The sequence below is a fragment of the Misgurnus anguillicaudatus genome, chromosome 4 (genome assembly GCF_027580225.2).
Source record: "Misgurnus anguillicaudatus chromosome 4, ASM2758022v2, whole genome shotgun sequence".
In the NCBI taxonomy this organism is placed as follows: domain Eukaryota; kingdom Metazoa; phylum Chordata; class Actinopteri; order Cypriniformes; family Cobitidae; genus Misgurnus; species Misgurnus anguillicaudatus.
In genome coordinates this window covers 9,216,253-9,241,923 of record NC_073340.2, presented here as the reverse complement: position 1 = coordinate 9,241,923, position 25,671 = coordinate 9,216,253, and the positions used below count along the sequence as shown (strand labels likewise).

Here is a 25,671-nt window from a genome sequence, read left to right as displayed (position 1 = left end):
CTTTAGTACTTTATAAAATATGTAATATGTGTAGTATGTAAAATAATATGTAAAATTATGCAGTGCATTGCTGGTTTTCCAGAACCATGCTCAATAGACATGCTTCACTAAAATTCAAGACTACAACAACAAATGCTAAGCAGGCCGTTTCTGAAAGAATGAACAGCATCTTCAAACCCACATTCATATTCCAACCACCGTCTCTGTTCACTCTCCCACCCGAGTACCCAGCACACAATCTTTTCGGTGGGCTTGTTACAAATGGAGCCTTCCAAAGGAGGAAGAGTTCTCATTGACACAGATGAGGGGTGACCTGTGGTTTGATTGTCAGTGTCTGTGATCTTATACCCAGAGTGGATAAAATGCTCTCTCTCTCTCTCATGGTGAGCCATGGCCGGTAATGATGCGGCAGTCTCAGCATGCAGGTACAAGCTGCATGAGAAGATTAACACTGCGTCTCTATTGACCGCCACACTATATGGCTTTTTTCTTTGCAGGCAGACCAATAGCAGCGAGTAATGATGAGGGTAAGGATGATGATGAGCTTCAGAGGTAAATAAACCCGGGCATCAAAGCCTTACTAATCTGCTGGCCCCCGTGGAGGGAAAAGACAGCCGAGGACAACATAATAAACACTTATCAAATAAAAGACAGAATCAGGCAAGAAATAAAAGTGTATCCAGCAATGATGACATTGGGATACAGAGATACAGGCTCATCACTGGACACTTGCTGTGCACGAGGTGAACTTGATTAAAATCTAAAAGACAACTTGGATGTGTTTAGAATAGTAAAACACCATACTACTTGTATTATTTTCTGCATGCATATAGGAGAATATCCAGATGGCCCATTACAATAGGCAAAATGTGCAGTATGCTCAAGTGATGAGCTGTATCACACGACTACGAGATCGATATTGCTTTTATACAGCCCGACGGCACAAGTTTAAAAAAAGGACATTCGTAAACAACAACAGGGTGTTTTTAAAAGCCTCTTTTGTGAGGAACTACTTTCTTCTGCAATGGATTTGAAGCCCTTTCAGTGTTTCCCATACATTGATTTATCTGTGGCAGCCCTTCCTTTTGAGGAAGGGGACGCGTGCAAACAGACGTTCCAGGTAAAGAAAAAAATATTGTTTTCATTGCTTTATTTGTCAAGTGTATTTTAATCACCTACATTATTAGACACAATGACCGCAACTCCCTCAAAAGTTTACACATTAAGACCTCTGATTTGTGAAGGGCATCAGGCTGCTCACTTTACCCGATTCACGACATGGGGAGCTAGGGAACTGATTGATACACAGAAAGGGTTTTAACCAGCGTTTGTGCAGCTTAATGCCCGAGTGTGTGATGCTCTGCTGGCAGTTTATTCCAGTCATAGACCGACCGTACAACTCAAGTGCTTCACGCCTTCCTCACTCAATAATCAGTGGCAAAATTATATGTTAACGATACGAAATGGTGAAGGGGTTACAGTGACGACACTGGTAGAATATATCACTGCTATCAGCCAATCAAATTTGAGAACCAGAAAGAACTGTGATATTGTATATTACCCGACCTGCGGGTGAAAACACCCTGTGCAAATACTAGGGGTTGAACCAACTAGTCGACCTTCATGCAATGTCGTGACGCATTAAGCCTGACATCGACTAGTCACGTTGATCACTATACTTTTTTGATTTATTGTTGCATTGTTAACATTAGGGATGTTAACCGATGACGTTTGACCGATGGTTGACCCCGGTCAAAGTTGGGTTGTCGGTTAAAAAAAGGGATCTCTAAATTAGGCTATTATAGACAGTGGACTAAACGCTACTACAGTTAGTCATCTCTATCCAAGACCTTTTTTTTAAGTGAACAAATCCCTCACACTCAGTTTTTCGTAACTGGCCTGTTTGTACTTAATAAACCAATAAAAAACATTTGGCGCGAGGTCACTGCGTTTGGTTTCTCACGCTCACAAGGTTTGCGAAAAGTAAATGCTACAGGCTATTTTTAAAAATAAATAAAAAATAAATAAATTGCTTTATTCGAATAGTACATAAAATACAGCAATAAAATAATTAAAATATCTCCTGGTTGTATTCCTAATTATTAACATGTATGTATTTTAGGCTAACAGTAAAGTGCAGAGTAAGTTTTGTTTCTGTAAATCCTCAGACATGATTTTTACCACTTAAAGGTATTGGGGAGGATTTTCTTTTTCCGGGTGGATCATCAAGACTATTGGTCGTCCTAGTTGTCAATCAGGAGTGTTGTGCAATTGCATTTTTTAAAAAAGTGGAGAAGCTGGTTATTTTCTAAAATTCGAGAAAATCCTTCGCTACACCTTTAAGTTTTGCTTTGCAGAAAGCATTTCTTTAAAGTGAATGTTCGTTTCGGTTTGTATCTAAATTTTAATAAATGTTTCATCAACCAATTGCATGTATTTAATAAATAAAAAGCAAATATAGCAGAGAATATAATAGCCGGCACGGCGTGTTCATTTGCATTGCATTGTTAACTAGAACGCACCTCATCATAAATGAATAAAACTCAGCGTAGCCCTATAATTCTCATACATTAGCATTAAATATTTTGCTGCATTTGTTCTAGAACAGACAAAGGCTTTCTCGTACACAGTGAGTTAGACTCGCCTTGGCCGGTGCGTCTTTTACGCATTCTGAAGGTGCCCGTTTTATCCATTGGTTTGATCGTGTTGCAGTCTATTAGGCCAGTGGTTCTCAATTCCAGTCCTCAGGACCCCCCTCCCAGAATGTTTTAGATGTCTTCTTATATGAAACACCTGATTTCACTTATCATGCTTCTTAATTAACACACTAACAAGCTGATGAACTGAATCAGGTGTTTTTATATATGGAGACATCTAAAACATTCTGGGAGGGGGGTCCCGAGGACTGGAATTGAGAACCAATGTATTAGGCAACATTTCGCATAAGATGGGTTTAGATTTGGAAATACATTACATTTCAGTGGTAACAGATAAGGTGATGATGATCATCCTCTTTCTTTATTATTATTAGCACTAGCCTACCTCAAACTAAAGCGCAGTCTCTTCGGAGCTGTCATTTTCTTAAATGAGCTGCTGCAATTTGCAAATGAGCTTCACAAACGCCTTTATTTTTAACGCGTTCACCTTGTACAAACTATTTCGAAACTAAGCAGCCATTTGTCGGTGGCCGGTCAAGAAAATTTTTAGTTTTTGCCATCCCTAGTTAACATTAAGTTGCAACATAGGAGCTGTGTAATTTTAGCATTGTTATGCCGACATGCATCGATAAAAAAATGCTCTAAACGGGAGTTAGGGTGCGTTCACACGACAAAATTTCGGGAGTGACAACCGTATTTACTTACAGGTGTGAGTCTGGAAGTGTCCTGTTCACACAGCAAATTAAAGACACAAATAGAACACTGTCTGTATGAACGAGCAACCGACCTCAAACCCGTATGCTAGTTACACGCGGCGCCCGTAACCATAGTGACGGACGAATATATTAAAAAAATAAAATAAAAAAAAGTATTATTTATGCAATGGGCAAAACTTTATTTATGTAATTAACAAAAACAGCTGGCTGGTGTAACGCTTACCATTGTGCAGAGAAAAATAAACAAGGGTGGTTCCTTATTAAAGATTTAATTTTTCAAAATGAATGAATATAAAATCAGTTTCAGCAACTGCACGTTTTACCAAAGCAGATATATCCAATACAAAAGTAATCATAATGACTTGTGTAGCAAATTGATCCATTTTTGCAAGAAATTTAACTTTATTTAAAGCATTAACGCATCCAAATAGGAAGTGCGCTTACGCTCCTGCTCTGTAGGTGGTGCAGGGAGTATGGTTTGCCAACCGCAGGCAAAACTTAGCGCCACCTAAAGAGCGGGAGTGTAAAAGCGCACTTTATATGTTGCCACAGTTCTGTATGGACGCTAATAATGTTGTAAATAACATTCAATATCCTGCAAAAACTGACCGATTTGCTTTACAAGCTGCAAAAAATGTCACCTGGGCCCGTATTTATAAAGCCCCTCAGAGTAAAATTTTAGTCTTAACTGTGTCAAAATTCTAAGAATGACGTCATTTTACTCCTAGACTTAAAAATACGTTTGATTTATAAAGCCAACTAAGTGTTAAGACTAGGTCTCAGCTCCTAAATTATTTAAGAGAGCTGGAGAGGTCTCTTAACCTAGTTAAGAGTAACAAGGGGGCAGCAGAGAGGTGGAGGATCATGCACTTTACAACAAAGAATGTGTTAGAATTACTTTAATTCAAATGTATTTCTATAGCACTTTTGAAAAAAAAATATTGTTACATTGTTGCAGAGCAGAAAATGTACAATAAATACATGTTAGTTAAGCAATATCGCTCGAGTAGGAGTGTGATATAGCTCTATATCATCACGGCTGTGATTAGGCCAGAGGCACGAGGCCGCAGGCCGAGTGCCGGAGGCAATCACAGCCGTGATGATATAGAGCTATATCACACGACTCCGAGAGCGATATTGCTTTTATACAACAGTTCGACGGCACACGTTTGAAAAACGAAAACTAGAAAACAACAACGGAGTTATTTTAAAAGCCTCTTTGTTTGAGAACTACTTCTTCCGCCACGGATTTGAGGGCGGCCAGAATGACAGGTAAAACTTTCGGCTGCTTTGAAGCTCATAACAACTCAATGGACGGAAAAGCCGTTTCTTTATATTACTGTTTCTTGGTCACAAAGTGTAGTTTTAAGATTAGTTCAGTCGAGAATGTATCTGTATTATATTTAAATCTGCAGTCGATTAGTAAAGATAGCACCTGTTTGAACGTTTGCTTAGTGAGATTCGGTACAAATGAGAACCAAAGCATGAGCGGACATCAGTGTTCACTCGCCCCGCTGACCACCGCCCTCTCTGGGCTACATCTCTGACAGAAATACCCTGGCTCTCATGTTGGCCTTGTTTGTTTATGATGATCGTCAAAATGAGATCAAATCAGCAGTATTTGGTGTCATGATCAAACTTGTACTTGTTTTTTTATTCATATTTAGTGTCTTTTGTGTTGTTATTGTTTTGGCGCGAGGTAAAAGTTAATAAAACTATACTTGTTAAACGTTACTATTGCTTTCTCATGTATTCTTAACGCGATACGAGCACTCGATTATTATTATTAAACTTTGTTCTTGTCAGTACTATACAAAACGGTTTTTTATAAGTGTCAGAGAGATGTTTTTGCATGCTGCTTATAAATATACCAGTGGCGATATCTCATAACATGTTTTAATAGTCATGTCACGATAAAGTAAATGATCAATGTCCACATTTAAAAGCTGCGGTGCTTACCTGCAGTTTCACGGTGTTTTCGCGTTCTGATAAAAGATATAGCTCCAGAAAAAAACGAGTGTTTATATTCCTCTTTCCAAGTGTTAAGCGTCCACACGATGTGACAAGACATTTCTCCCATTAACTTTAACGTAACATCCAAGAGCGCTGATCTTTGACGGAATAATACTTCTGATTGGGGATTCACAGACTGATTTATGAGCTAGTAAACTAATGAGACACACACACGGAGAGTGATTCACACAGCGCGTCTGTGTTTTTCCATTCAGAGATGAGCCTGCTTAGGACCTCCATTCACTAGGTGGCGGAATAATACGAAAGGTGAAGCGGCTACAGTGCCGTTATCAGTACAATATCGTATAGCTCTTAGCCAATCAGATTCGAGAACCAGAGAGAACTGTTGTATAATAGTATATAGACAGTATATAGGAATTAATATAACATGAAATATAAAGAGTATAGGGTTTTTATACAATGTATATTATATTACACAATATAATATACAGTTTAAGATGTAGATTAGTGAAACTTACTCAAGTGCTTGCACAGTACCAAGAATTTTTATGGGATTATCAAGACAGCAATGGTATATACATTTTAATAATATACACTGTAAAAAGTTAAAGTTGGATCAAATTATTGATAATGCCTAAAAATGTTTTTTTTTAAAGCGTAACTAAACCCCTGGTCAGAGCCTGACTTCGCCCACTGGCAATATTAGAAAAATGCAAGAAAAGTGGGCAGATCCCAACAGAGATAGAGGGGACGAACTAAGCTCGTACCAAGTGTGTGGTGAGATTGTAACAAGGGCGTGGTGAGCTTGAATCTGCTTACGTCACGAGTCATTTTTTGGACTCAACATCCAATAGGAAAATTCAACTGCAGTAGCCACCGTTCAACCTGAAGAGGGCAGCACTCAGACGTTTTTACACCATATATTGCAGTTTTGAAACACTTTATATCCAAATGTCAAAAAAGTTACTAAAATCAATGAACAGCACTAATAAAGCATCATTCTTACAGATCATTAACTAAAAAAAGTTGGTTTAGGGTTTAGTTACACTTTAATTTAAATTTCTCAGTGAATTTCTTAAGTGAAATAATTAAAGTCAAAACATTTTAAATATTAGATGTTACCAATTGAAGTAAGTTTTTAAGTAGAGCCGCTTTTACATTTTATGATAGGTAAATAAAATCCCATAAAATATAAATAAAATCTACAATAAAAATGTGAAGTATCTACAAGATTGCAGTGACATGTAAAGTGATATTAATAGAGTATAAAACCTTGACCCAAAACATAATGTTTGCAATGTTAGCAGTGAGCAAGCCAAAGGTGAAAGTGACAAAGATGGCAAAATTTACAATTGTGTTTAAGTGGAGAAATCCAACTTAACTTGATCATCTTGTTCAGGCTTGATCATTAAAGTATTTTTTTATCTAAGTGTTTGCAAACTTAGTCTTTTCGTTATAAACAGCTTGTGAGTGAAATCAAAATGATTCATTTTTTAAAAAGCATTACGTTTGTATATTTCATTAACATGTTGAAACTTAATCAAAATGGTGCAAAATCGTGTAAAATAAATGCATGTACTTATTTGTAATATTGTTAAACATTTCGTGAAGCAAATATAAATTAAAATATTTAAATACTAATATAATTGTAATGTCTTCATGATTGTATGGTGTCACATGCTGCTGTGACTGTACAACATTGTCGGCTTTCTATTGGCTGATTCAGAGGTTAAGGGCGGCCATTTTGTGTTGAAATCATTGTAGTCCTCAGTTTGCGGCACCTAAGTCAGCAATTAAGAATGAGTCTTACACTTTACTGAAAGTTGCTTTCAGCCTCTTTATAAACTTCTTCTATTCTCAAACTGGTCCTACTCCTTACTAAGAATTTTTTGACACTTAAGTCATAGCTTAAGACTATTCTTAAGAGCATTTCTGAGATGTTTTATACATACGGGCCCTGGAGTCATGGGGATTACTTTTGTATTGGATATATCTGCTTTTTGACCTCTCAAAGTGACGCATCTTTTGCCTTGCATATGAATCACAGATGGGGTTTTTTTTGCAAAATATCTTCTTTATTGCTTCACTGAAGATAAAAGGTGAGTAAATAAACAGCTAATTTTTATATCATTTTATTTTACACTTAACATTATATTAATCGTCCACTTTTAAGGTTTAAACTTTATGTATCTCACTTACTGGGCTGCACGCGATTTTAGGCGTAATGTAATATGTTCTGTGGCGTCTATGAAGGTAATATAATATCACATTAATCTTATGGAGAAATTCTGTTGCGTAGTTTGCAGTCATTTTCATGCACTGCAACGATATCTTAACACAAAGAGCAACGAATGACGTGACAGACAACTGGTTGTCCAGTGCGATTCCGTTCACACGGCACAGCTTCTCTGTAAATACAGTTGTGAAACCCGAAAAGTTACAGGTGTGAGGTCGGTTATAGAATGCGGTTGTCAGACCCGTAAATAACCGAACTGCGTGTGAACGGAACCGTCTTAAGGACTCAAATACGGGTTTGACAACCGTATTATGGTACAGTGTGAACGCAGCCTTATTGTTGCATTGTTACATTAAGTTTAAAACATATGAGCTGTAAAAATTTTTTAATTTAAGTCGCAACATAAGCTGTATAATCAGCATCTTTATTAATGTTCTGCTAATAAATTGTGGCATGTTGCAAAGCAGTCCCATCTCTTGTGTTTTGTATGATTGACATCAACGACTAGTCGACGTCAACTAGACTTTGATGTCATAACAGTCGACTTTAAATAATTTGACTTTGGTCAAATTTGATGTGAATGACAAATGTACTTGTCCAAAGGACAACCACATGACAATATCAAGCATTGGATTGTGGGATACAGTGGTAACAGTTTACAATAAGGTTATATTTGTTAACATAAGTAAATGCATCCATCCTTTTTAATGTAAGTTAATGCCATTATAATTGTTCACGTTAGTTAATTGTGTATTAATGTTAACTGTTGATTTAAATTTAAATTAACAACTAATATTAATACATGCTGTAGACGTATAGTTCATAGTTAGATCATGTTAACTAATGCATTTTCAAATGTAAACAAATACAAACTTATTGTAAAGTGTTACAGATACACTATAGATGTGACCCTTGACATTGACCTTTTAAGTCTAAGCCAAAACAGAGAGACGAATTGGAAAGTTACACATATAGGACTCCAACCTGGAATAAATTAAAGAGCACCGGTTTATGATTATAGACATCCTTTGGTGTGTAAGTGTGCATTAGTATGTTAACCATATGCAAAGATACAAATCCCAAAGTAAACAATGATGTGAGTTATCGTCTCCAACGTAAACCTCTTTTCTTGGAGTACAACAAACACACAAATTGTAGGCAACAGTTTACTTCCTCAGCCTGTTGACATGGCCACGATTGTAATTTTCTGGATCAGATTCGACTCGTATTGATTAGGGGTGCACCGAAATTTCAGTCGCCGAAAATTTTGGCCGAAAATGGCATTATCGGTTTCGGGCCGAAATAAAAAATCCAGCCGAAAATGTCAACCGAAAATGAATGTCAACCGCGCCCCTCCCATCCGTGCGCTAGCGCTTGGGTTTCACTCACGGTGATCAGTCGTCACCCACCCCTCCCCTTCGTGGTCAAGCAGGTTTCACTCACGGTCTATCTGTTTGCAAGCGTCTACAAAGATTAAGCATGTCTTGATGTGTAAACTTTAGAGAGAGTCGCGCAAATGTGTCTCATACTGTAATCCATTAACATAGCTACATTTGGCGAATAAAGCAACGAAACACAACGTAACGTTTTTATGTGGAGCGACTGTTGCGATGTTTGGGATTCACCCTCGGTCTCTGTGTGTGCGCGTTTAAGTGCCCTCAATAGTGCACATACGAGAGAAACGCATTAAAAAAAAAAAAACAAGCAAACATAAAATCTCCCTGTTATTGACAGGGCACATATAAACAAAATTATCTCCACAGTATTCTTTTTCTAATAAAAACATGTGTTTATGTCTTAAGTGTATGTATAGATTACAGTCAGATTGTGTCATTAATGTTAATCAAACAACCCATGACAAAGAGACAAATAGCTCTAAAAATAATAATACATTTAATTTATTTTGTTATGATTCATTTAATTTGATTTCTGTACCTAATGCTAATTTCAGACCTTATTAATGTACAACTTTGTTCTTTTTTGTAAATGTTTGCAATTTCTTTATTGTTTATTAGATTTTTCCCACCCGCTTTTTGCTGATCCGAAAAATAATCTGATCTGTGCCTCAAAAACTGTAATGCGATCCGAACTGAGTTTTTTTAACCGTCACACACCCCTAGTAAAGTTAGTACACAGTGATAGCCATAAATGCAATTGTACTAATAAATGGCATAATAATTTATTTCGGTGTTTCGGTTTCTCAGCCTTGGTTTCCTTTTTTCGATTTTGGCTAAGAATTTTCATTTCGGTGCATCCCTAGTATTGATAGTAAAGACGTAAGGTAGTAAAGATGATATTAACTCTTGTCAGTACTGCATTGCGAGCTAATCTTCCAAATACGGTAAGAAGCGTCAAATTTCTGGCTGACATCAGAGGTATTTATGCCAATCACAACGTACAGATTAGCTGGCCAATCAGATGACACTGATACAGAACAAAATAAAACGTGTTTTAGGGAGGCAGGGCATAGAGGAGCAACAATAATGTACGGTATGGGGAAAATAATGTGTTTTGAACCATAAACCACACGAAAACATTGTATTACACCAAATACACAAAATATTGTTGTTTTAGCAATGAAATGGGTGCCATTTAAAAAGTATGCTAACCAGAAGCCCATAGCATTGACAGGGAAGACTGAAAACCCTAATCAAAAAGAAAGATTCAATTGACTTTTGAAGTACACTCAAGACTTTTTAAAGGGGATGTATCATGAAAATCTGACTGCTATAATTGGGTCCCCAGTCCTTATATCAACCTAGAAAATGCGGAAAAAACAACAACCCAGTAACTTAGTTTTAGCATCAAGTAAACTGCCACACCTCTAAAGTGGCAATTTGAACATGTTAATAAATTATCTATATGGTATTTTGAGCTAAAACTTCACATACTTACTCTGGGGACACCCAAGATTTATTTGACATCTAAAAAAAGTTCCCTTTAAGTGAACACCCCCTAATACTTTCTAACACATCTCTGACTGTATTTGTCACCTTGTAGTCCATCTGTTCTGAGCAGTTGAAGACGTAGACCATGATCCCGAGGGCTCGGCCCAGGTCCTTGGTGGTCTCAGTTTTTCCTGTGCCAGCCGGACCAGCTGGGGCTCCACTCATGACAAGATGAAGTGACTGGGTCAGGGTGATGTAACACCTGTGTTGGGATGAGACAAAGACACTTTAGTAAACACACAAACACCTTAACAAAGACACAAAAAACAAGACTGCTTTCAATTTAAATATAAACACCATTACTGCAGTTTGCCGAAGTTGTGACAAGCAATTCAGAAAGTTCAACCCAAGCAAACAGCTCAAACCTGGGAGATGAGCCTCTGTTAAACACATATTTTTACCTAACACTGCATGTCATCAGATGTTGAGACCTGAGATTTATGTGGCACTGAATTTAAGGGTGTTTTCACACCTAGTTCGTTTGAGCCCTCCAAACGCTCTCAGAGCAGTTCAGGGTGTATATGTGAACAAACCAAGTGATCTCAGACCCCCCTAAAAGGACGCAAAAGCGAACCGAACTCAGACCACTTCTGGAGGTGGTCTGAGTACGGTTCGCTTTTGGGTTCTTTTGTGGTTCGATTTCTTTTTGATGTGAAATCAATGAGGTCCCGGTCTGTTTCGCGTGTGGTTTTGACATTGTATCAAAATAAACTGCTGCACAGAAAGCTGGGGTCTGACTTCTTATGAAGTTGTGATGGGAACAAGAAAGGGACTGAGATCACTTCAGTTCTGAAGAGGACCAAAAAAAGAATTAGGTCCTCTTTTGAGTCCATTATATTGTGAACACCAAAAGGACTGAGGTCACATTCAGCTAGTTCCTTTTCTGGTTCACTTTAAGTGAACTGGGTTTGGTTCTTTTAAAATGAATTATATGTGAAAACACCCTAAATTGAATAGAAAATGTAACCCTGCATGTCATATTTTGTAATCTATTGTTTTGTTTTTTAACATAAAATTAACATTCAGTGAAAACCTAATCTTGAGATCTTTAATATTAACTAACGCCATGCCAGAGATTGATTGAGAAATCAATGAGTGAAATCAAATTTTGATGTTCTTAATCTCATAATTGCATTATAAACCTGGATTTCATAGGCAGGGTCACGAATGTGCCCGAATCAACCTGCAAAAACCACATAATTATATATTTATGATAATATCTGAAAATATTCGCTGGTTAAAAAAGAAGCCGATTATTACTTTTAGGCAGCACAGATCAGCTCAACCCCTTATCGGCATATAAGGTGGTCAAGTCGTGGGTACAAAGCTAAGCTTCGAATTCCTGGGTGTAAATGTCTCCAGTGATGTTTCAGGGACCTTAAAGATAGCACCAGGGTTAAGAAGGCACAAATGCACTACTGTTTCCTAAGGAGACTCGAGAGAGCTGGTGAGAAGACCCTTGTCATTTCTAAAGATCTCATAAATAATGTTTTGACAAACTCCATAACTGTCTGCTTTGAGAGCTTCTCTGTGTCTGACAGAAACACCCTGCAGGGGATAGTGAAAACTGCCATGCACATAACCCCATCCCCAGATCCTTTAAAAACATCTGTCATCTGTGTGGAGAAAAAGAAATACCACCACTATCTGGAGGAATCCCTATTATCTGTGGTGTGACATGTGCACGGCAAAAATCTCAGGGAGCACCCAGGTGGATCTAAGACCAGGAAATTTAGAAACGGTTTTCTTCCACAGGAAATCCAAAGTGTGAATAAGACCGATACTGTATGACTACTGTCTGTAAAATCCAGGCCCATCATTTGAGACTTGGAAAATCAAAGTTTGATTTCAAATTAGGGCTGCAAGATTAATCGTTTTTAAACCGAAATCGCGATGTGAATGGATGCGATTTTTGAATCGCAAGAGCTGCGATTATTTCGAATCAAAACTATCAAATATAACAATCATCTAGTACGCAGTTTTCGACAGTTCGCTTCATGCACATTTTACGTTTGATGCAGTTTAAACCAATAGAGTGCATTAACACTGAGGTGCTGACTACACGTCAGATAACATCATTTGGAAAACATGAGCGCGAGCAGCAGTTCAACTCCTCAACAAAGTGTACGGCCATATGATTTCCGCAATGCGGAAAACACGGACAGAATCGCGAAATGCATACAAATGGAATTAACTGTACAACGCGGAATATCATGAAGTTGGAATATTTTGTATTCAGTCATTTTAAAAACGCATTATAACTCATTAACCGGCAAATGAAAGGACAGAAATGCGCGAAAACATTTCCCTTTTGTGTAATGTTGGACTTAAAGTTTCTCGTCATGCATCGCAAACAATGACAAGCGCCTCATCAGACTATAAGCAGGTTTCATTAAAGCCCGGAACACAGCAGACGAAAGAGGTACAGTATACTTTCTTGCACGCGCACATCTGCACCGCTTTGAATATTTACAGGCATGAGGGTTCATGAAGCGCGCACACAGAGAGCAGTCAGCACACGCGTGATCACTAAACTTAAGTTTTCTTTCTTGTCTAAGTGAACATAAACAGCTGGATGTTTATCAGTAGGCTATATTGAAGCAGAGCAGTTTTAAAGCTGTCTTGTGTCTTAAAGTGACAGTAACCTGGTGCTTTCTGTGTCAGAAATGTTTATTACACACCAAAAACTAAAATCAGTCCTTACTCTTAACTGAACAAGCTTCTGCAGCTCCACATTTAAAATCCTACAGTGAGGACTGTGCAGTGTTTTATTTGTATTTTTTGCTGATGTTAAGTCATAGATTCTAATAACTAATATATTTACATTTATTACAGATGCCTGAAAGTAAAACAAGATGAGTATAGTCTTATGATTAAAAGAAAAAACTAAACATTTGCTTGTCAGAAGCATTGTTGTAGTGACAGCCAAAATACATTGGCCTATATGTTATTTTAAATAAAACTTTCAATACATTTTTGTTAAATTGTATTTTAATGTTCTTAGATTAAAAAAAAAAAGTTTGTCTGCAGAAGAGCAAAGTACTGCAGACAACTTGGTACAATGTTTAAGAGGTTTTAAATAAACAGGAGCACAGCATCTTTCTTTGGTGCTATTAAAACCACACAACAAACCTGGATGTACCTCTTTTATTATATACTAATGAATCGCACTTTAAATCACGAATCGCAATTTTGATCAGAAAAATCACAATTAGATTTTTTCTCCGAATCGTGCAGCCTTATTTCAAATTGATTTCAATCTTTGACATTCAATTCAGAGTTGAATTTAAAGTATTACTCTTAGTTTATAAATCCATAAATGGCTTAGCACCAACCTATTTGTCTGATCTTTTGACCGAATATAACCCTCCAAGATCTCTTCGTTTGTCTAATCAGGCTCTATTATATACTCCAAAATCAAGATTAAAGTGTAGGGGAGATTGAGCTTTTTACAGTGCGGCTCCAAGGCTTTGGAACAGCTTACCTGTTAGCTTAAGACAAGCTCCATCTCTCCTTACTTTTAAATCCAGACTCAAAACTTTATTCTCAAAAGCCTTTGAAGTAAATGTAAATTAATGTGATTTTATTTTATTTTCTCTTCTGTCTTTTATCTGTTATTTTATCTATATGGAAAGCACATTGGTCAACAGCTGTTGTTTTAAATTGTGCTATATAAATAAATTGTCATTGTCAGTGTCATTGTCAATTCAAATTCAATAAAATTTTATTTATATAGTGCTTTTTACAATTTTTAATTGTTTCAAAGCAGCATTACATTAATAGATGCAGGAAAAAACACAGAAAAATTGATGGACAACATAAGCAGCAGAATACATCGGCAAAGATTAAACTGTACTAGAGCCCTGCAAGGGCCTGAAATCTAGGCCATGACCCGGCCCTAGCCCAACAGCTTATCAAAAAAATTATCGGCCCGAGTCCGACCTTTTTAATCCTCCCCATTAGGAATCTGTGACCACAGATATTAGTCACTGCATCAGGTGTGTGTGTCTGTGAGTACAAGTCTGTGCTGTTTGCTGTTACTTTTTTATGAGAAAAAGCACAAACCATTTGATATTTGATATGTACAACTTGAAATAAAACTTACAGCAGAGAAGTTAAGGAGATCTCAATCATCTCTGTAGCTTTGTGACGCGACAATTATTTATTATTTTAATATACATTGTGTTTTTATATTGTTATATGCTACATTCCTTATGAGAAGCCTTTTCTTTTAACTGTTACACTGTAATATATGTATTTTATATAAAACTATATGGTCGTGACAGCACATTATCTGTTCGTTCATGTTGGTCCAGTTTAATTCAGAGTAATCCCTAAATAAAAATGTTTATAGTTATAAAATATTGTATTGTTTTGTAAAATTCACAGTGCCCATTCTATCAGATCATTTTAAAACATTTTATATCATTCTGCAAAATACAACATAGATTTTGCAAAAGAAATCCGCAGAAAATAACCCCTTACACAGATATACTACTCTTGCAGCAATTAAAGCAGTTCAGTTTTGTTTTAAATGGCAAAATAGTTATATTTATTTTTTTGTTTGTTAAATGAAAGTTGTTTTATGATGACCAAGCGGTTAGCGGCTGACAGCAAGTTGATGACATGTTTGATGAATTGAGCCTCTCAAATCAACACTTAACTTGCCTACACTAACATCTATATTAAATATATATTTTCAGCATATCAAAATGTTAGTTTTAACGTTTATCAACACACACTATTTTTAAAACGTGGAGGCATGTTGCTCTGCTACTCAGAGTCGCAACGGTTGCAGAAAAATAATGACCAGGGCTACACAAAACAAAACGAAATAAACATGAAACGAAAAAAAAAAACATGCAGGTTGCCTTATCTTACAACTTCGTTATGAACCAATTTTTTCTTAAATTAAGGACTTTACCACAGAACATGGCTATTTTCATGTATCCAACAGTTTAACTAAGAAAAAAGTCGATCCATACTCCAAGAAAAAAAATGACACAGCCTTCTTACATGAATACAGGAAGAAGTCTTTTATAGATTTTTCTCATTGTCCCCGGGATCGAGGACGAGGCAGGGAGAGAAACAAAATCCTATTAGTGTAATGAAAGTGTTATATAGTATTGTGTTTAATATCCGCTCTGTTTCCAGACAGGTTAACTATTTCGGCATAAGTATATTACCCAGATGAGTTATGTGAATGCTTTGTTCCGGACACGCTAACTATTGCGGGGTAAGTACATTTACTAGACAAATTATGTGAATGCTTTGTTAAAGAGAAATGTCTGTAGTTTAGACTTAAATTGATTGACTGTCAGGTTCTTAAACATTTTTTGGTAAATCATTCCAGAGCTTAGGGCTAAGTAGAAAAAGGATCGACCACCTTTAAACATTGTAGTGTACGTGATGGATTGTATTCTGATAGTAATTCTCTAAGATACGAAAGTGCTACTGTAGGCCATTTAAGGCTTTATATGTGATTAGCAATATTGTAAATGTGATATTTAACGGGTAGACAGTGTAAAGATGCCCAAATTGGGCTTATGTTGTCATTCTTCTTAGATTGAGTGAACACACGTTTTGAAAGCTGACACTTGTTTTGCAAGACAACCTCCGAGTAACGTATACATTTGGGGCCCTATCTTGCACCCAGCGCAATTGACTTTGTCAGTGACGCATGTATCATTTCGTATTTTGCACCGGCGCACAGCGGGTTTTCCCTTCACAGACGCACGTCGGCAAACTAGGGAATGAACTTGCGCTCCCTGGGCGGTTCAGCGCAAAAAAGGAGGCGTGCTCCGGCGCAAACCATCTCTTATGCTATTTTGCAGTTTCAAAAAACAATTGCGCTACTAACCAAAAAAAAACTAGTCTAAAGTCAGTGGCACGTTGCGCGTGGTTCATTATGCTATTTTAAGGGCGCATGCTTGACAATAATGTATAGCGTGCACAACGCGCATTGCTTATCTAATCTACACAGATGCAACAGTTATTTTTGCAAATCATAAATTGTTTCAATAAAAAATATAAGATAAGGGAAATCATTAAATCATAAATTGTTACAATCAAAATATTAACACATGAGATAAGGAAAATCATTGTGGTGAGCATCGTGGTGATAGTTTTTATTTATTTTGTGTGGCAGCGTTAAACAATTATCATGCAAATAACGATTAAAATATTTTCATAAGTTTGTTGTGTGGCTGTATTACGTTTATTTTATCTAAATAATAATTAAAATGTTTTCATAAGAAACCTTCATGTATGTGAACTTGATTTGTAAGTGTACTTTGGGGTTGAACCTTGCTTGCGTTTCTTGTGTCCGATTTCAAAGCCACCAAACCCTTTCAGCGGTGAGGGTGGACGCAGCGCCCAGCGCCCAAGATCCGCCCACAAAGTCACTTGCGCTTTGCGATTCGGACTTGCGTTTCAGATCGTTAAAATAGGGCCCTTGGCGTATACATGACTGTATTCAGTCAGTATTCCGGATATCAAGATTATATTTTCACACGATTTGGGATGATTTCATGTAGAAAACACTAAATTACAAAACATTATTTCAGGTAAGTTTTCGCAGACTGGGTCAGATAAACAACCATATTTTGATTGTTTATTTGTACTAGTCACTTCAAATGACCTCACTAAATACATTTTAAAACTGCACTTATATTGCTTACAATTACTTTGCAATTACTATAAGATGGCACACAATTCAATGTACAAAACTTTGTAAAAACATTAAATTGTGTGTCTTATTGCAGTAATTGTAACAGTTATAAAGATGCAGCATTGGCTCTTTCTCGTATAGATTGTATATTGGTTGTATTAGAGCCCGACCGATTTATCGTTTTGCCGCTTTTATCGGCCGATATGAGCATGTTGCAGATATATCTGTATCGGCGTATAAGCCGCAGATATGCGCCGATATGAACGTTTGTTACAGAACACATTAAATGCATTTGAAAGATGTAAGTACTTGTTTGTCCAGCAGAGTGCGCCATACTGGTTGCTAATGGCGACCCAGATCACTCACTGTAGTGACACCAGCCAATCCCCCACCCCCTTCACTTCAGTCAGTCTCTTAGTTCAGGTGGCATGGAAGCAGTCACGCAGTGTCTTCTTCACAACATTGTAACACCTGGTATTAAGACGCGCTTTGGTCGATTGGATTATAAATGGACAAGAGAGACGCATTCCCGCTTACATTTGGTGTTTTTAATCCGTCTCTTTGTCGACTTGCGAGTTAAAACGCAAGCGGGAGAAATGACGCGAGACGGAGAAATGACACGTTTAAACTACGTGCAGCCGTGCACTTATATATCACTATATGAGATTACTGCTGCTTGTGTTGTTAGTTAGCAATTGATTCAATAAGCTCGCGCAACTCTACTCCCTTGCTAAATAAAAGAGGCGGAGCGAAGATGCTTTAGTTTTATAAAAGTCTAAAGTTTGCACGGAACCCTGGGTTTGTGTTATAAAAACGTTGTGCACAACATTAAACATAGCGTACATTAGTATGTGCTCCGTCAAGCATTGTCTTCGTAACTGTGAGTGGCTAATTAATTTGTGAAGTACACAACTTACTGTAAAGCTAATAATCAATGACTTCATAAGTTTCTCTTTATGACGTTATTCTCGTCAAAACTGCAAATGATGCAAGTTTTATGTATTTTGTTCTCTTTTTGTTTTAAAGTTATTTATAATAAGTCAAGTTTACTGTTTAGTGCACTGATATCCAACTAATTTTGGATAATAAAGTTTATTGTTAACTTCTTGCCTATAGTACATATCTTTGTCACATCAATATAAGTGTTGGATCACCACATTTGTGAGTGATCACCACATTTGTGAGTGATCATTGCATTGCATTGTATTTATTCATATACAGTATATAATGTTAAAGTATATAGTGTATTCTATGTACAGTACTGTAGTATAATATACTGTAGTATATACTGAACTATAATATACACATAAAGAATATCGGCCGATATATCGTTATCGGTCTTTTTTTACTCCCTAATATCTGTATCGGCCCGAAAAAACGCATATCGGTCGGGCTCTAGGTTGTATATAGACTGTGTCAGCAGTAACAACAAAAACAAACAGCTTTCGTGGAACAAACATTACTTCCGGCAAACTCTGCTAAGAATCAATAACAATAAAGTCCTTTAAGAGTAGTTCATTTCTGATAAGCAAAATAAACAAGTAGATTAACGTAGTTTATATTTTATATAGCTAAAGCATATAACAAACACCACTGAGCTAAAATGTGTACTATAATGTATACAATGTTAACTACAAACTGGCTGCCAAACCTCCTTTCACATAGCGGTGATACATGATCACCGTCTCCCCTCATCTTTAGAAAACCAAAACATTTGTTATTTTTAATGAGGTATTTGTTGCAAAGTTGATTTTAGCCACCAGTCAGACAATTAAACAAACAGAGACCGGAAGTAAAGTTCCGACCAGAAGCGCAACAGCGACAACGCATGTGCGTCTGATAAAATCGTCTATACATGGTCAAAACATTCAAAATAATTAAAAAAGTATTGGCTATTAAAAAAGAAAATGGCTAGTTGAAAGAAAGTTCTAGCATCTTTTTTTGCTGATGCCAATTTGATATTTGTAATACTTTAATTTTTTTACGACTCTCAATGTATTTAATATATATTAAATATATATTTCATGCATTTTAAAATACAGCTGAAGTGTTCAGTCCTAGTGGGAAAATTTATAGATGTATTTTTTGCCTCTCATGTCCAGGTTGTTGTAAATATGCATTTCTAAATGCTGAATGTTTCCAACAAGGTTTCCCAGGAAACTACATTTCATTCTCACTGCCCTGCAGAAAAAAGATTTGGGCTTTAATTAACCGGGTTCTGAATAAAGTGTCAGGGCTAAGCTAAAGGTTAACGCTATTCCTATGACTGCATGACAGAAATGTTACAGAAAAAACATTGATACTGAGCCAGGAACTGTCTGTTATGGTAAATATAACTTTTACAAAAATTATCTGAAGTACATCAGGACTTTGGAGTGAATATAGTAACATTTATGCATTATAGCAACATGCCACTTGTAATACATTTTTGTAGACGCATGCCTAACCTAAAGGACTGATAAATATGCTAACTTTGCACATTAATAACTTTCATCGCCCATCATAGCTTAATGGGGCCATCTGTGCTATCACTGGCCTTAGTTTTTTTGCATGCTTGTATTTCAGTGAGAATGAAAGACAGAAGTCTGACACGGTCACCAGTGCACTGTATGTCTCAGAATCTGACCATATGTTCAAGAAGTTGAACTGCCCTTTATTTGACTATCAAACAGGACTGTCTATGCTTTGTTATTATTTTAAAGGGGTGCAAGACTGCTTGTGAAAGACCACTAAACTGCCTGCCTGAACAGGCTGCTAAATCTCTGTCACCCCTCTTTTAACCGAAAGTGACAGATCTAGAACCGTTCTGTGTACACATAACCAAAACAAAGATCGTTCCCATTATAAAAAACAACCAAACTTTTTAAAGGGTAAACAATAAATCTGGTGATGCAAAGAATGCTAGCTTGTACAGGATTTAGCATGGATGAACAATATACATGAAGTAAATACATGGTATTGCATGTACAGGGAAAGGACTGATGTGCTTTTATTAGGGGTGTGACGAGACACTTAATCTACGAGACGAGACTGGGTTCACGAGAACGTGACGAGACGAGATTTTTCAAGCCTGGATTATTTCACTTAACTGAGCATTACATTCGCACGTCATAAGCATATTACAACAATTTACGATTAACTTAATATAATAGTAAACTTTATAATTGTTAAAATTCTGTAATAAGACAAATGCGACCTAAAAAGGATGCAGCCTTTTGTTTGAGAAACGGCCAGCAGATTACCTTCCCGAGAAATCTCGTGACAATTAATTCCGCGATACATATTTAATCTCGCGAGATCTCGTCACACCCCTAGCTTTTATGTATGATTATATACAGTACTACTTTTAATGAATGCGTGTACTGTAAAAATATTATAAATGCATTTTGATGGGAGAGGAAATAAGTAAGGGCTTGCTGCATGCAAAGAAAGGGCATCGTACCTGTCTGTAAGCGGCGTGATGACTAATCTTGGAGTATTGCCCAGATACTCATACGAATAGAGGAACTGGGCATCACAGATGTTGGCAAAGCAGTGCTGCTCTTTCTCACCCCAGCGGTGGCGGAGCTGGGACAGCCAAACAAAAGCCTGAGAGTTCTCCACCTGTGAGCCAAAAACACAAACAGAGTCTGACAAACATGAACCTCAGGAGGGGAAGGATTATGAAGGATTAGCGAAAACAAAATAAAACACCCGAGCAAGATTAAACCATTATCATGAAGCTTCTTTATAGAGTAGAGATGCTCAGATAGAGCCAGTATTGTTTATTCTTTTATTTGATGTTTAATGCATGTGATTTTTAGAGGCTGTTTATACTTTGTATCATTTAACAAGATGCGTTTTCAAATCAATAGGGTGTGCGCATGTGTGGGCAGATCCTGTAGCAACAGGGATGGTAGCCATGGTCGAGAGAGAGAGAGTGATAGTCATGCAAGCCAATCATGTGTTTCGTCCCAAATGGAAATAATTAGCTGTGTTGAAAACAGTCATGAAAGGTCTACAGACACTCGAGTTTTATACTCTCTTTTTCAGAGTACTTACATTTTACTTATGTATTGGTATATAAAGACCGTTTAAACTAATTTGGAAAAAAGTTTTTTAGATAATTCCTGCCTATCTTGCGTTTAAGCAGTAGAGCACAAACAGCAGTGTTTCCCCAAGTTACAAAAAAAATGTAGAAAAACAGGCATCAGCCTGCACATCCAAATATGTGAGTTTGTGTACATTGGCAGGCGGACACACGCGCTAATGCGCGAGGCGGTTGTAGCTTTGCGCACAGCTTTTCATCCTCCACCTATCCTCGGAAAGCTTTTCTTTTTGTTTCACTGGTTGAAATGTTATAGATATACTGCCACCTGCTTTACCGGTGTGAATGTAGCAAATATTATATTATAAAAAGACTAAAAATATGGGAAATTTTTTAAACAGGATAATGGCGGGAAAGAATGCCAAAATATGGGGGAATACCAGGAAAAACGTGATGGTTGACAGGTATGGTGAGAGATCTTACCAATAAATCATACCAATAAATTATTATAACATAAAATACCTAAATATTTACAAAGATACAGAGAATTTATTAAAAGCTTTCAGTTACTTTTGTTTTAAAGCAGAACTATTAGAATTATTTAATCTGCAAATTGTTACCTTTTGTGTAGCCAAGTTCGACGTAGGGCTTACCACCGGCTGTTGCAACCGGCCTCTGATATTTTTATCCGTCTCTTTTGTCCACTTTCAACCACTTCTGTCCTAATTACCGAGAAGGCGGTCTGTGGGCATATCAGTCTGACTTCTTTTCAACGCGAGCGGCAGAAATGACAAGATCAAATTGAGACAAACTAATATGTCAGAGTTCGCTGTGCTTATGTTGTTAGTAAAGATGCTGAACAGGGCATGTACATTTGTACATGTATTTGTAAGAGCTTTCTCTGATATTTCAAAGCAATTGATGAAATAAGATCACGCAACTTCCACACACTCGCAAAATTAAACAAAAATGAAAGAGCCCCTTTAGTTTTATCAATGATAGTTTTATCAACAGTGTTCACGCTTGAAGTCATGTCAGATGTAAAAACATTGTTCTCCACACATTACACATTAGATTAAAAGGCAGAGAGTAGGCAGTGTCAATCCAGACAAAAACTGTTTTCGAATACCTCTGAATGTGAACGAAAGTTCACGAGCTTTATACCACGGTCACACCTGTCGTCTACTTGTGATCCAATCGACCAAAATGCATCTTAATACCAGGTGTAAACAGCCTCTCACTGAAGAAAATAACTCGCGACAGCGGACTGAATATAGGTCATAATAAGACAGACGATATGGAGATGAATGGCTGTACCTTTTGCTCAATGATTTTGGCCACCACGTCTCTCGCGTGGACATCAATGGTGCAGATGGTCATAACTTTCTGTCTGTCTCCAGGGGTGAGCTGGCCGATCAACATGGTGATGAGTGTGTTCAATTGATTGACTTGTGTTTTATAATACTCCTTCATTGCATTCTCATGTCCCTCCTCCAGTCTTGAGAATGCCATACCGACATCCGTCGTCCACCAGATCTGGGTGCAGGTGAGAGCGACCTATCAGAACACACACAAAACACAGATAGGAGGGATACATTATAATGGACTCCAAATATTTTTGAGCATGACAATTTTATACTCAAATTAAGCTCAAAAGAAACTATGTATATGTATTTCAGAATGTCTTGGTATTAGATATGTCTGCTTTAATAAAAGTACTGTATTTACTCATAGCTTGTGTCCAGCCCATATTGTTTTCCTAGAATTTGATTTGAATGTATCAAATAACATCTTGTGTGCTTCAATTGAATGTCTTTTAATACAATTTAAATAGTCACAAATGTTATAGTATTGTGCAAAAATCTCAGGGTTCCCACACCTTAGTTAACTTCAAATTCAAGGACCTTTCTAAGACTAAATTCCAGGTCCAATACCCTAAAATTCAAGGACTAAATGTGGGGATACATTTCAAGTAAGAGCAAGGTTACATTGTGTTACCTTTAAAGATACAATGCTACAGTTCCCTTTCATGGGAACTCGTGCTGCGTCACTGCGGTAACACTTTGGGGACGCCTCCAGGGGTAAGTGCGTCTGAATGTGTATATCAAATTCAACCAATGGTGAGGCTTAAAGACAAAGACAGGGTGACGTGGGAGCCAGCAAGTATATAGCTATCTGAAATATTGCCAAAGATGGCGTACAGGGACGCAGGAAGTATGGCAAGGGAGATGCAGCTTCTCGTTCCCTTCTCAGGAAATAACAGTTACATACGTAACCAGAGACGTTTTCATGTGTCAAACACAAATATATAAACATATAATATATAAAATAAGAGAACAGACCCTCTGCTTTCAAACAAAAAAATCAGTTTCATCCTACCTTCATCTGTTCTGTTTTTATCACCTCTCAAATATGTGTAGGTTTCATCAAAAACAGCAAATTTTGAGCAAAAAGCTGAGATAATTCCATTTTTGTGAAGGACTTTTGATAGAGATCAGATGCAGAGCGATCTTTAAAACATACACGGACTTAAAGCTGTTTGCCCGAGGGCAATACTTCCGGTTTTTATAAGTTGCGGAAGAGATAGAGATAGACAGTTGCTCTCAGATCAGTCCTGAATCACTCTTAAGCTAAGACTCCTACGTAAAAGTTTTTAAGATAAATTAAGTTTTCTCAGTTTTCTGAGAGGACTCTTAGAATCTTTATGAAAACGGGCCCAGGTTGTTAAATTTGATATACTGTTGAATAGTTTAATCTGCATCAACGCATCATGTTCTTTTTTTTTTTTAAAGGCACAATATTTATTTATAAAAATCTGAAATGCATCTGCTATGGTGTCTAGGGATGGGTACCGAAACCCGGTATTAAACTGGCCCCGGTGCTAAATTCTGAAAGACCGTAGTATCAGTAAGATCTGACGCTATCGGTTCTGCTTTCGGTCCTGGATAAAAAATAAATGTACTATGTATTCTTTCTTAATAATGTTTTCGTGCACATTTTATCTCACCAAACATTTCTAATTTGCAATAATATTAAGACATTTGTCTGTGAGATCTGCGAAATCTCTCATGCGCGCCTTGGAGGCTGTCTGTCACACACACACACACACACCAACAACGAGTGCAGGCACACGCATAACAGCATGAAAACTCCCGCTTAATACAAAGAGTGACAATGGCGGATAGAGCAAAACGTTCAGAAGTGTGGTTATACTTTACTAGAGTTGATGCAGACAACGCTCTTTGTCATACAGGTAAGTGCAACAAGATGTTTGCATGTAAGTGCGAAAACACAAGCAATCTGTCAAAGCATCTTTCAAAAGTGCATAACGTGCAGACAGAAACTGTGTCCCAATTCAAGGACTGCGACCTGCTAAGCATGCGACCTTAAAAGGCGAGCACTCGGTCTTTCAAGGTGGCAGCCTTAGAAGTCCGCGAAGAGAAGTGAAATGAGACGGTCTAACCCTCGGAGGACCCAGAGTTGGCATCACCTGCTGCACGCGCCCACCAAGCCTGTCAGGCATGTATGCTAAAATCATGTTGAATCAACATTCACATCATTTAAAATAAATGTACAATCTCCCTAACTGGTTTGCTAACCTCACGTTAAAATTCTGTTGATTTCTTTTGAGAGAAATGACGTTATGCATTCAACATGTTTTCTACTTGATTTTAAAATCCCAAATACAGAAAAATCAGTATGTAAACATTTATTTGGCTAAATGCACAAAACTTCATGTTAGGTTACAAAATAGCCTACATATAAATATTCTATTTCAGTATGTAAACATTTATTTGGCTAAATGCACAAAACTTCATGTTAGGTTACAAAATAGCCTACATATAAATATTCTATTTCAGTATGTAAACATTTATTTGGCTAAATGCACAAAACTTCATGTTAGGTTACAAAATAGCCTACATATAAATATTCTATTTCAGTATGTAAACATTTATTTGGCTAAATGCACAAAACTTCATGTTAGGTTACAAAATAGCCTACATATAAATATTCTATTTAGAGTATTTTTTTTTCTGCAGCTTTCACGCTGTGGCATTAACAAATGTATGCATCTTATTTAGAAATGATATCCAGAAATTAATTTGTAATAATGAAATGCAGACACATAGGTTCATTGGCCTATTTGAACCTATTAACCTTATTTTTAACCCATAATGGGTAAATATTAGACAGAACACTGCTGGGTTAAAAATTATCATAATTTCTGTGTTCTGTCCAATATTTACCAAACATGGTTTAAAAATAATCCAGCCATTAGAGTGTAATCGAATGACTTCGACTTTTAATTTTGTGTACATATTTCCTGTATTTTCCGTTTGTATCTTAATAAAAAAGAGCAAAAAATAAATATATGGATGGAAATTAAAACTTTGCTAAAACAACAATGTTGGTGGGGGTGACATAAGACTTTTGCACAGTACT

The 25,671-nt window shown here is 36.9% G+C and overlaps 1 protein-coding gene across 3 annotated transcripts in view; it reads right to left on the bottom strand.

The window, feature by feature from the left end:
* dnah9 (dynein, axonemal, heavy chain 9) overlaps positions 1–25,671 on the bottom strand; it is a 260,170-nt gene that overhangs the window by 187,141 nt on the left and 47,358 nt on the right. For all 3 annotated transcript variants that reach the window (XM_073866631.1, XM_073866632.1, XM_073866634.1), the window contains exons 25-27: positions 22,546–22,785; positions 20,644–20,804; positions 10,577–10,733 (exon numbers count right to left, since the gene is read on the bottom strand). In XM_073866631.1, the coding sequence (XP_073722732.1) occupies positions 10,577–10,733; positions 20,644–20,804; positions 22,546–22,785 (558 nt within the window). The remainder of the gene's footprint in view (positions 1–10,576; positions 10,734–20,643; positions 20,805–22,545; positions 22,786–25,671) is intronic.